General features: G+C 34.1%; 1 protein-coding gene across 4 annotated transcripts in view; it reads left to right on the top strand.

Annotated features, from left to right (window-relative positions):
* LOC106469507 (integral membrane protein GPR155-like) overlaps window positions 1-14,088 on the top strand; it is a 75,129-nt gene that overhangs the window by 38,275 nt on the left and 22,766 nt on the right. For 3 of the 4 annotated variants that reach the window (XM_022398044.1, XM_022398046.1, XM_022398045.1), the window contains 5 exons: window positions 1,646-1,801; window positions 3,255-3,338; window positions 4,722-4,930; window positions 5,340-5,445; window positions 5,613-6,027. In XM_022398044.1, the coding sequence (XP_022253752.1) occupies window positions 1,646-1,801; window positions 3,255-3,338; window positions 4,722-4,930; window positions 5,340-5,445; window positions 5,613-6,027 (970 nt within the window). The remainder of the gene's footprint in view (window positions 1-1,645; window positions 1,802-3,254; window positions 3,339-4,721; window positions 4,931-5,339; window positions 5,446-5,612; window positions 6,028-14,088) is intronic. The other variant, XM_022398047.1, reaches the window with a different exon arrangement.

Here is a 14,088-nt window from a genome sequence, read left to right on the forward strand (position 1 = left end):
GTTTGTTTTTGGATATTCGAATAATTCTATTCTAGGCCAGTCCCTAGATTTCAACTGTTAGAAGAAAGGGAAGGCAGTTAGTCAACGCCAGTCACCAACTCTTGGGTTACTACTATCTACCAACTCTTGGATTACTACTATCTACTGACTTTTGGGTTACCACTATCTACTAACTCTTGGGTTACTACTATCTACCAACTCTTGGGCTACTACTATCTACCAACTCTTGGGTTACTACTATCTACAAACTCTTGGGCTACTACTATCTACCAACTCTTGGGTTACTACTATCTACCAACTCTTGGATTACTACTATCTACGTACTCTTGGGTTACTACTATCTACCAACTCTTGGGTTACTACTATCTATCAACTCTTGAATTACTACTATCTACGTACTCTTGGGTTACTACTATCTGCCAACTCTTGGGTTACTACTATCTATCAACTCTTGAATTACTACTATCTACCAACTCTTTGGTTACTACTATCTACCAACTCTTTGGTTACTACTATCTACCAACTTTTGGGTTACTACTATCTACCCACTTTTGGGTTACTACTATCTACCAACTCTTTGGTTACTACTATCTACAACTCTTGCGTTACTACTATCTACGTACTCTTGGGTTACTACTATCTATCAACTCTTGGGCTACTACAATCTACCAACTCTTTGGTTAATACTATCTACCAACTCTTTGGTTACTACTATCTACCAACTTTTGGGTTACTACTATCTACCAACTCTTTGGTTACTACTATCTACCAACTCTTTGGTTACTACTATCTACCAACTTTTGGGTTACTACTATCTACCCACTTTTGGGTTACTACTATCTACCAACTCTTGGGTTACTATTATCTATCAACTCTTGCGTTACTACTATCTACGTACTCTTGGGTTACTACTATCTATCAACTCTTGGGCTACTACAATCTACCAACTCTTTGGTTAATACTATCTACCAACTCTTTGGTTACTACTATCTACCAACTTTTGGGTTACTACTGTCTACAAACTTTTGGGTTACTACTATCTGATCGAATAGTAGAACTTGATTATGACCTTTCTAATGTATCTACGACTCCAAAGTGCGGGGCGTGTTTTTATCTTTTTTTGTAATAAGGAGAAGCGAACATGGGATCTGAAGATCCATAATCCGGCACGCTAACCACTGAACTACATACAGGGACACAGTACATAATTTCATACGTATGTCTGATGTTGGTGTAATTATAGTTTTTAGTTATTCATTAAAAAAAACCCATCAAAGTATCTATGAAACCTCACCTGTTTTAGAAGTATTTTAACATATGATTTCACTGTGTTATTTCTTGAAGACAATAAATCATTACAATAGCTTTAAAACTAAAGTTTTGGGAGCTGAGGTTCTTCTTTAGAATATACAGAGCACAGTCGATTTTCGTCGTGAGCAAAGACATAAAGATCTTGATAACTATCTTATTTACTTTTCAATAATAATTAATAGCCTTATCTGTAGTATGGTGTTTCGATAGTAAATTAAATACAGTTTTTGTTTAAAAGCGATAGTGTATATATTATAATATAAAATTATATTTATTAATCTTATTTTTATCTAGGTTAAACTTAACTTTTCTTTTAAACTTTTTTTTTCACCAGCTTGCATCAACTATGGTAGTGTGTACCTTTTTAAGTGGTCCACTGATGTTTGTTTCGGCAAAGATGATTACGTTAAACTTCACAGGAGTTCTTTCGTACGCGGGCCATTTAAAGGACACGTTGTTTTATATCAGTATTATTGGCGTTCTTGGATGTGTAAGTACTCTCAATAAATGTATACATGGTTAAACATACTGATAATACTTGTACAATACTGATATTTTATTTCTAAGAAATCTTTTTTTTTGTATTGTGTTACTAGTTTTTTTAATATTGTTGTAAGCTATATTTTGAATGTTTTAATTTAAATGTTTGCCAGAGGGAGCTGCTAATAAAAATGATGTAATGATCATGAGATTTTGCGGAATATCGATAAACAAAGATACAATTATAAATGCGTGTAAGCAGTTCGTTAGAGTTGCCAGGTGGTTAGGGCGCTCGACTCGCAATCTGAGGGTCGCGGGTTCGAATACCCGTCACACCTAACATACTCGCCCCTTTCAGCCGTGCGGGCGTTATTATGTGACGGTCAATCCCACTATATGTTGCTAAAAGAGTAGCCCAAGAGTTAGCGGTGGGTGATGATGACTAGCTGCCTTCCCTCTAGTCTTACACTGCTAAATTCTTACACTGCGCGAAATTCAAACAAACAAATCGTTAGAGTTAGTGTGCCAATCATTTAGTGAAGTATTTAGTTCAAGAGTTCAGTTTATTGACGTATTCATATGAGTAGTGAATGAGAATTCAGGGAAGTTAGTTAGTGACAACGTGTATTGACAGTTTTTGTAGTTTGCCAGCTTAATCAGTTGGTTGGTTAGCAAAGAAATTCAGTTGAAAGTGAAAACGTTACTTGTGAACTTAGGCCAACAACTGTGTACAAGCCTGTACCAAACGTTAAGTAAGAAATAAGTTAACTTTTATCATTATGTGAACTGGACTTCGCATTATTTTAACTATATAATCTAAGAAGTATCCCCGAGCGATAAGAGCGGTAGTATACGTTACACCATATTCATTTTTCTATTCCTTGATAATGTTACAACCATACAACGTCAAGAGTATTAAAACCAAAATGATGTAGACAACGCAATAGGATTACTTATATCTATATTTGTTGTTTTTTTAACCTTTGTTTTCACTTTATCTGATAGAATTAGACGAAACACTCATTTTAATGAATGCCATTAAAAATTTTTTCATTATAGTTAGAAACATATAGAATAAAAAATTGACAAATCACATAATAAACGATAAAAATAGCAGTTTCGATAGATGGACCTATTTATTATCAGTAGCCCTGATGAAGGCAGGTCCACCTGCTGGAATTTTATCGTTTTTTTATTTGATTTTTGTCAATTTTAGAAGGACCTTATAAAAAAATTATTTCTGAAAATAGTTATCGACAGTTTCTTGTAAATAACATACCAGTAGGATGAAATGTCGTGAAAATTGATTAACATTTAGTAATATGCGTAACACAAAAGTGCTGAAATATTTTCACGAGGAAATTTAAAAGGCAAAATTGACATGAAGTATTTCGTATTTGCAATTGACCTTATTTAAATTCTGCCTTTCAACAATAAATATTGAATAGCGTAATAATTTCTAGGCTTGGGTGGCCATCTTATTCCTGCTCAGTGGACGATGGAAGCGACCTCCCCACTTGGTTACTTTCTGTCTTGTGATTAGTCAGGTGAGTATCACGCCTTTTGTTTTTGACATGAACATGTTTTTACTATGCCTGTCTCGGTTCAATTAAATAACTTCTTTTACTACTGAATTGGCTTTCTTGGATTAAAAAACTGGTCAAAATGTCTTCAAAGTTTAAATTATAAAATGTTTTAGCTACAGATTTCATTCAAAATGGAAAGTGCAAGTTGGTATTTTGTTAAGAACAATGCCATTGTTAATTTTGTTAACCTGAAGATCTATAGTAACACAGATAGATTATGGGAGGAATAGTAACTCTACTTCATGTCCTTATTAGGCTTTTATAAAACAATAGGATATCTATTAAATCCCTCTCTGCTTTGCTCCAGTTGCTGCTATAAGACCTAACTCTTTCGTGTTCAACAGACTCTTTATCTTAAATTCTATTTCATTTCTCGTCCGACAGTGATTTACATTTCTCTTCAGCACTTGTAGTAAAATTAAATTTGTTTTATATCTTGTGTTAAAATAATCGATTAATTATTTTATAAGTTCTTGTCATGCTAATCATTTCATTTCCGTCGCAACTCACATCATAAGATAAATAATTGTTTATTTATGTCTCAACTGTCCTCATTAGATCAATATAATATCTGTTGTGTTAAAATATCCTATTTTATTTCTATGTTAGTTTTTATCCTACGGAAGGTAAATACTGTTTATTTCTGCCGGATATGGCGTAATGATTAGTGAGCGGTTTTTGGATCTGAAGGTCGAAGATTGGCACTGCGATGCTACTGAACACGCTCTGCACCTTCAGCTGTAGCTGTGTAATGAAAGTGACAGTGAATCGGTTCAAAGCGAATCAAAACAATTGTGACGGTGATGATGCTGACTAACTGCCTTCTGTATGGTCGGCAGTTCAAAATTAGGGACGGCTATACCTGAACTCTAAAGGTCTCTGACCTGGCCATTTATCCTATTTGTCGCATGGAGTATTCACAGTGAAAATACCGATGCATATTCCTACAAGGTTTAAGACACAAGTAATTTTCCTTCAATTTCATCGTATTTCATTTTATATATGTCATACCTTTCAACATACGACGACATGATTCTCTTGTGATACTGAAATAGGTTTGCATGCGAATCGAGCAACCTTGTTTTGCTGCATCGTCAGTTTTACCTTCAATGATTTGTCAGTCTGTCTATCATAAGATTCTGTTCTTTGTCATTAGCTAGCGTACCACATACGCAAATTTTGTTACAAGGCGTTTTCGATTAAGCTTTTAATTTTGCAAGTAATTCCAAAAACTCTCTCCTGATAATGTCTTTTCGCATATAAAATAAAATGTAAGTCTAATTTTTTTCAATTTCAATAAAAATCAAAGTAGAGGAATTAATATTACATATATATTTTTTCTAGGCTGTTAACAGCGCAGGAGTGTTGATGTGGTCTGCGGTGAACAACAATACAATATCATCAATTGTTTTCCAAGTAGCGATGATCACAGGAGGCCAACTAGCATCTCGTCTTTGGACTGCCGTATTAGCTATATCATTAGTGCTGCTACAGCGCTACACTGTGACTTACTTATTCAAACTAATTCCTTATTCGTTAGGTTTTGGTTTCGGGTACGTTAGTGTTTCTTTTTTAAAATAATTCTGAACATTTGGTTTCTATCGAGTTACCTTTTTTCTGTCTAAGATATCTGTAAATAATGTATATTCTTAACCAGGGGCCCTAGTTGCACAGCGGCATGTCTGCGGACTTACAACGCTAGAAACCGAGTGCTTTATTACAAACAAACACAATTAACCATGGTATAAATATCAAAAGTTTTAGAAACACACACACACACACATATATATATACACACAAACCTAGGATTGTAGAGTGTTTAACTCTGAGTGAGCAATTGAACAAAACTAACACGTACAGAAAATCTTAAGGATGTGCTTAAAATAACGTAATGTATTTTTAAAAAATTCTTATGGAGCTGCTCAAAACCCTGATATATTTGTTAAACTGTTATATCCGTAGGGTTCCCATTGTAATCCTGACGGCGTTACTCGTGACAACAGGCCTACAGAATCACTTCCCACGAGTAAATCAGAATCTTCCATTATTTCTTTACGGGAAAAGCGAGGTACAATATTTCTTATCAACATATTTTTTTCGTTTTTTGCATAGATGACGATAAGGTAAGAGATGCTAGATACAAAATATATAAAACTTGAAACTTTTATATTCCTTAAAGTTGGAAATTTATTATTGCTCATTTTAATGGCTCAAAATATGTCATTTTGTTTTTAGGCTGTTGCTGCATCTTGTACTCTGGCTATTTGTTTGCTAACTACGACATTATGTCTAATCTTGTACCATCGAAAATCTAAATCAAATTACTGCGCTCCAGGGACATTTGGAATCAATAATGAGGGTGTTGCATCAAATTTTCACTGGCTTGAAGAAGGAAAACTTCACGGAGAGCCAGCAAAAGAAGTTGGGTCGAGAAATAAACAAGAAAAAGATGAAGGCACCAACGAAATGGTAAATAACGCAATGAACCCTGAGTTGAAGAATCTTGAGCATGAAGTACCTATAATTGATAATTTTGACGAAGAAGTACAACCATCTGAATCAATGGTTTCTGAGAAAGCAAGTATATCTATCATCTTAGAAGATCTAGAAAATACAGGTTCTAACAGAACAGGCCCGACATGGATGAGAGGTATGTTTTTAGATATATTATTTATTTAACTTGAGAAAGAACTGTTCTAATATTATCACATTATGAATATAAATTGTGTCAAATCTTGAAAATACGGTATGCTGTTATGGTATATATGCTTAAAGATGATTGGAGAAAAAAGGGAAATAAGCAGTTTTTGAGATAAGTAAAAAAATGAAAATACATAGATAATATATTTTTGGTTTCATTTTATCCGTGTAACAGTCTGAGATGACCAAATTAACTATATACTCAATATTTGTAATGATTATATTTTAATATACCCTCAGACGTTTTCGTGAACTGTCGTGGATGAACTAAATAGCGATTAACAACAACTCTTAGCTAAAAATGTAGCGTGACGTCATCATAAGTTACTGTCAAAGGCCTTGGCTACTTAAAAGCATACAGAGAGAAGTTTTCATAGAGTCACTGTAGCATGCTCTTTTCAGCTGTGTTTATGAAGGAAATGAGACTTGTAGGTTATTGAAAAAAAACAAAACACGTATTGCAAAATTTAAAAACGAATCGTCTTTAACCACCATAGCTGTCACATAATATCCTAAAATGTTTTTCTCATACAAAATTCTGGCACTTTACACTATTATTCCTGTGTTCGACCATGCTTTCTTTTAATGCCAATTTCTGATATTGCAGTCATTATTAGATTTATAGCACTTGGTCACCATCTCTTTTTAGTTTGTTAAATTAGTTCTTTTTCTAGCTTCTGCAGATATATCTTTCTATTACGTTGTCTTCCTTTATTCCAACTGGGATCAAGATGAATCTATAAAAGAAAAACATTTAGACAACATACATTTAACTTGTTATAGAAAACAACAATTGTTAATCTTTAAGTTTTTCTTTTAATGAAATCGCCTCTTAAAAATTACTCAGCAATATTCACCCCATCTTTAGTATTTTTGTAACCTTGAATCATCATTGTCTTTCTGGCTGTTGTATCGTTGGCATTTTCTGGCTGGTCTAGCACAATGTAACCTTGAATCATCATTGTCTTTCTGGCTGTTGTATTGTTGGCAGTTTCTGGCTGGTCTAGCACAATGTAACCTTGAATCATCATTGTCTTTCTGGCTGTTGTATTGTTGGCAATTTCTGGCTGGTCTAGCACAATGTTTACACAACTACTTTTCTCTTATTTGGACAACATGAAGTTACAGCAACACATTCACTGAAAGCAAGACTAATTGAGAGCTCAGCATATCTTTTTACGAAAACCATTTTAAATGGTAGTCCATCTCTATTCTTTCTTATTACACAAAGTATTGATTCAGTGTGCTAAAATCAACTAGCGATTCACTGAGATCGTGTCCTTGTGGTGATTTGAAATTATTTACAGAAACACAAATAGCAATCCCAAACGTTCACAGGTACGTATAAATACTAGAACCTTTTCAGAATTTGACCAGGAAACTGTTTGAAGAAGTAGCATGCTGAATCGTGGGCAGAAAACGGCGTGTTTCATTCATCATTTACGGTATATTACTACAGAAGATGATGATAATGCACTAGACCATATCAGTAGTACACCTAGTAAATTACTTGTATGCTTGTAGACACTGTGACTTCCTCATTAATAGGTATTCATGAACTCCACTGTTTTTGAGTCCAGTATGGTGAACAATGGGTGGTTTTTCAGTAGAACTGCAGTTCACATGTAGTAAAAGCAAAACAGACTGACAACTTCTACAGTAGGTCACCCTCAGAAATCAGTGATTGAACCAATATCAGAGAGAACTAACTTAATCCTGCTAGTGAACAGTGTCAAGACAAATTTTGACATGTGCCTCTCCACAAACACCTAACTTGTCATTGTTTGTCAGAAGGAAGCCTGTGTCAACTAGATGAAGTGGCACTTCACTCAGATTATCTGGTCTACTGCGAGATTGACAGTATTCTAATGGCTTCTATAACAACCTGGAAGACACGTTTATTAATTTCCACTTTTACTAGCAAACGTTAAGCTCATCAAACCTTGTGTGAATTGGCCTGACCACAACATCCTTAGACACAAACTGACTACTGTACCCTTTCAGTTCAGAGGTCAAATCTCACCTTGGCTCCATTAGTTTAGCAGCGATGAAACTGCAGCAGCCATAGCATGCCTATCTCTCTCTCTCTTGCATCTGTTATGGAGTTGATCAGAACTACACATTTCTCCTATATTTCATGAGAACAAGATATAAGCAATTTCATTTGAAGAGTTCCACCATTCAGAAATCAAGATATGCATCCCATCTCTCATGTCTAGGTGTAGGTGCTGAGCACAACAGTCATGAGGCTCTGAATAGTCTTTCTCATCCACTGGCACCCAGTTCTATTGTGAGACAGCAAGAGGTGCTTGTGACAAGGAAGTGACAAATAACACAGGTTAGTTTGACTCCAATGATTAGTGACAACGTGGATGTTTTATAAAAGTTTTCCATTCAGTCTCACACCTACCAGATTCCTAATCCCCAAAGCAATCCTCCATAATCCATGTTTTCTGGGGTTTATGTTCAGTGGAAGAACTGGTTCAGTGCCCTGGAAAGTCCCAAGTTGTTACTCTCCTCTAAGATCCTGAAGATGGATCGAGAGTCTGAAAATTGTTTTTGATATGAGGTGGTAAATGACCATCGTTCAGGAGAGTAATTATTCTAAGTTTATCAAAGTTCTAACCCAGTTTCTACAACAGTAACACAAGGGAGTATAGAAAAGCACATATGTTAAAATTCAGAACATGCACTATAGAGATCCTATGGTTATGGCACAAACATTTTTACCTTACTACCTTAATTTGTGGTATTAATAAGTAAGAATAGTAATTAGGACAAGAACGTTGGGAAGTAGAGAAAAACGTTTTACTTGGTTTAAAACATGCTAATCAGTAGCTACTTTATAAGAAACAAAACGCATCACACTCTTTGATTTGTATATACATATTGTTAGAGTTGGATACAAAATCTAAATTAGGCCTGGTCGCTCCCATTAAGAGAAAAAGAAAGGATAGAAAGAAGCTTTAGTATTTTATATTCTATACCTATACACGATTAATATAAAAAGAAAACCTACTAGTGCAAATCTAAAGGAAATCTCCAGCAACATCAACAATGGGACAATGTAGAAATTCCAAGGGGAAATGATTATAATAATATGTGACTGCTGGATCAATAGTAAGGTAAGCACAATTAAAAGCCAGTTATCTGCAAGCTATACATTTATCACAAGCAGCAAAGCATATAAAACAAGAAATATAATCTACATTTTGGTGAATAATAAACGCTCACCTTGTCAAACTGAAAGAAAAAGAAAATATAAAGTATTTTCACAAATACATACATGTACTTGAATGTAAATCAGTCTTTATTACTGTTATTACTGAAACTGTAATTTCAGTTTTGCCATTAATCCCTGTTATTCTTGACATTTGAATTCTGCCCTGAAGATAACGAACTTCGGTGGTCGAAAGCTTAATTATGTGGGGGAAGTGGTTTTAGTTTTTGCTTAATTTTGGTGTACTTTGAGATATTCATATCATTATGTTTCTGTAATACAAGTAATAGTTTGCTGTATATGGTGATTTAAAATTTTCTTCCGATATTGTGCGCAATTAGGCCTGCATTGAACTGCCCTGGAACAGAACAGTTGCCAATCCTTGCTTGATTCTACTTTTCAAAATTTAAGCTAGCTTAATCATTGAAAGGGGACATGTTAATCTGTTATTATAGATTCTGAAGTGGGTTTTCTAAGACATATGTTCAGAACTTTCAGGCACTGCTCTAGCTTGTGTTCATGGTTATGATGATAATATTTATTTCTAACATTAAAAAAAGAAAGAATATTGTAAAAATAAGTTAAAAACATAGAAATATCATTTTACAACTAGTCATACATTATTGTTTTCTAATTGTGAATCACGGGGATTATAACGTTAAAGTTTCTAATCAGTTAAAGTATGTATAGTAAATTTATGATTTTGAATTCAAGATGTTAAACTTATATTAAAGTTTTTCTTCATTGCCCATTCAAGCCGTCTCCAAGCATTATTAGTCTTAAAGTGGGTTCCTCGTCATCGAACAATCATATCAGTTGTCTTTTATTATTTTTGATAGATTATTTAACGTATATAAATGAAGGGGAAGGTAATATAAGACGGCCACCTCAAATATGAACGCGGTTTTCACAAATTAAGATGGATGTTATGAAAAGCAAAATGTTTTAAAACGAACTTGTTTTTTCTTTTTTTATAAATGTAATTTCTAGTAAAAACAAAGATTGGACGTATAATATACCTTTTTTTGTAAAAAATGCACTCCTTTGATTAGGGGCTGTTTTCCTATAAGGTTGAATAAAACAAACCCCCAAGATTTGGTAAAATGACTCCCATTTAATTAATAATAACTGCTTTTTTAATATGGATAATGCATATAAACTTTTTATATAACTTAAATCACCATTTCAATGATCCAGTCGGGGACCGGGAAGGCCATGCACAAGTTGCACATCATTTAGAACAATGGCACAAAAGAACGAGACTACTATCCTACTTGTGTAGGGGAGTTGTATGGTGGAAATAAACGTCATTGGTGTTTAATAAGATGGCTCTATGGAGGGAAGTGGATCTTACCCTAAGCGAATTATCGTAAAGCAATCAATCGCACGTTATACAAAATCTGTGAACGTGAACTGTGTTTCTTTTAGGGCATATTCGGCTGTCTGTAATGTTCATTGTTTGAAATCAACAAAATGAAATTCCCTTAAATATTTGCTTTGTAAGTATAAATAAATCATATTGCTTACCTTAGAGCAAAGTTCTTCAAAAGCAGAAAAGAAAACAAATTAGGTGGCCCAACAGCTATTTGTGTTTAAGCACGGAGTCACGTGAGCAATGAAGATGTACAGGAAGAACCGTTTTACCTGCTAATTCCTAACTGTTTTATCAGACTCACAAGCACATTTAACCACGAACAGGCTGGTCTTGGTTCGATTTTTACGTGAATTGATACACAGTCAACGTACAGTTAAAGATGATTTTAAATTTTCTTCTCTCATCAAGTTTCACATTTTGTTCTTATACACCAGTATTTAAGCTCATTACTGATTTGTCATTTAAGGGTGTGGATAACGTGGAAGAGATTCCAAGTTTGGTTTTTCAACAGTTATTATTTACTACGAAACTTCAATGATATCCTCACCACACTGTTTTCTAATTTATTTCGGATTAAACATAGTGCAGCTCTTGGAGTATCAAAACTAAGTCAAGAAATTAGGCTAACAAAACATTCAGTAATGGGCAGAGAACATTAATAGGGTAAGTGCTCACTGACAAAAAAGGGGACACTTTTTAAGCATCGAGAAAAAAGCTTTTTTGGAGGAGAGGGGTCAGAGGAGAGTCGCATCTCGAAAGAATATGATAAAAATCCGTAAGAAGCAAACATATATTCTTTTATTCCTGTTCAATTGATCTTATAAATACTTTTAAATCTAAAAGTAGACAGTGCATTCTTGCATATTAAAATTATCTTTTTTTACTGTTAAGAACTACAAATTCTGTGTGTCATTCATATCAAAGCTTAAATCTTTTTTTCCTAATAACTTGCAGCAAGAAAAGAATGGAATTAGGCGTATATTTTAGTAATTGCTGACAATTTTTAACACTGAGAAAAAGGGCACTTTTGGGGTATAAGGATAGGAAGGCAAGGGCTCGAGCCCATCCAGCCACACCTCTATGCACGTCACTGAAAACTTTAGTTATGAATAATTTAAACAACCGTGGTAGTTTGACCAAAAACTTCAATTCAAAGTGTTTCTACGTAATATTTATAAAGGATATATATATATAATAAAAATTATTATTATCATCGTTTTACAAAAAATATTCTAGGGTAGTAATTAGCTTAAGGTTACAAAAAACGTGTTGATTTTAATAAACAAGAACAAGATGGTGTCCAATGTACGTTTTAGTATAATCATGTAATAGAACTTGTAAGGTTTGCAACTTTTACATTGTATCTTATATATCTCATTTGTGTACAGTATAAGTTTGTTCTTTATTTCAACTCCATCCTGATACCATGTTACTTTTAAAATAAAAGAAGAAGTTTATACTTCGATTTTAGTGTATGCATATTAAAATACTGCTTACACCTGGTACCGCCTGCAAAGACATATCCTTCTACATGTAAGTCGGTGAAACAAAGAATACGAACATAAAGGAATTTGCATATTGATGTTTATAGAAAGCGTTTAAGATAAAATTATAACACAAATATGTATATATGTATACACACAAACATTACACTCCGACTTTATATCGGAAAATCACTTGTATAAGATTATAAAATTTCAATGGTGAAAAGGCTTGGATATTTGGTAAGAAAACCAAAAGGAAATAATAACTTGTATGATGACAGCAGTGGCTTAAGTAGGCCCGAATTTGCCAGAATCTTAACTACAATTATAGGGAAATAATTGTAGGGCAGTGGCGTAGCAAGAGGGGGGCAAGGGGCAGTCGCCCCCGGGCGCAGGTGTGAAGGGCGCAAAATTTCCTCTGGCCTATAATGCCCATTAATTAATAATCATGCCCTCCCCTAGGATATTGCGCAACTGCCCTACGTTAAGTAAATACGACACAGTGTTACGTTATTTGTGTGTATTAAAAAGCCACCCACTGAAATACAGTGAGACCGAATTGACGTACAGAAGTAAATTACACTATTCTATCATTCATCTGTAGATCAAATACAAGTCCTAGAGTACAACGTACAAGTAAGTGTATGTTCAACAAATAGAAAATACGAGATTGATGTAACATATTAACTGGTGTGCAAGGTTGGCAATATATGCAACAGGAAAGACCTAGATCTAGTAAACATTATAGGCCTAATGTAGTGGTGTGTAATTGTATTGGCTGATTGTAAATCATGTCTTACACCAACTAATGTACTTGACTTTAGGTCTAATTGCAGTTATAACTTTATTTCTAGACCCTCGGTCCATCATCATGCAAATTATAGCCTATATTATAGGCATACTTAGACCTATACTAACTATCAAACTAGGCATTGCACTGGGACAGATCTAATAAGTAAGTTAATAGATCCAGATGTAACATTTGTTCTAAAAGTTAAGTCTAATAAATCTAAATCTATAATTGATGAGGCAGGGTTATATCTAGATCTGGGTAGATTCAAAACATTGTGCTTTCAATATATGTACCCAAATCTAAGGTCTAGTTTAGATGTATAAAGCTAAATTTCTGTCATTATTATTACATCTAGATCCAAACCTAAGACTAAAAAATGTAAATAACAGGTCTAACATTAATGTTAGATCTAGATGTACTAGCGACTTAATCTAGGAACTGTAATCTAGCACCACTGATTAATTATTCTATATTTAAGTTTTCTCATTCTATCAAAACTTTTAATATTAAATATAGCCTTTGAGCCTCTAGGCTTATATTATGATTACACCCTTCTCCACAGTGTGTGTAATTTTCATTCGAGCAATTTCAGACTTGTCTCCTGTAGTGTTCGTGTAATTAAACTTATCGAGTTTTTAAATGTGATTTAGCAACTGCCAGTAATTTATATAGTGCTCATAAGCATGATTTACCAGCATATACACTTATCTGTATTGATTTTCTTACTGTTGTGTCACATTAATTAACATGAGAATAGGTGGTCTAAATAATGACAGTTAAAGTGAAACCAGGTTCAGATGTGCCTGACTAGTCCTGAGTTGCAACTATAATTGTATAATTTAAATATAATTTGTGGTTAGGAACTTAGAAAAGTAGAATGCTCCCTTTCATCTGACAATTTGCATGTTGCAACTAGATAGTGTAGTCAGTATTTATGAATTCATTTTTTTAGCCCATTATGTCGAAAAAAGAAAGTGGAGAACGGGGACGCAAAATACGTGCACAATTTGCAGCTTCTATGGTGGAGTCAAGCAAATTGATGAGCACTTTCCTTACTGGAAGTGATGGCACCAGTTGTTAGAGCAATTAAGTGAGAATGGCAACACGGCTGAAACAAAATGCGGTGCTCATAATATTCT

The sequence above is a fragment of the Limulus polyphemus genome, unplaced genomic scaffold (assembly GCF_000517525.1).
Source record: "Limulus polyphemus unplaced genomic scaffold, Limulus_polyphemus-2.1.2 Scaffold3519, whole genome shotgun sequence".
NCBI classification, from domain to species: Eukaryota; Metazoa; Arthropoda; class Merostomata; order Xiphosura; family Limulidae; genus Limulus; species Limulus polyphemus.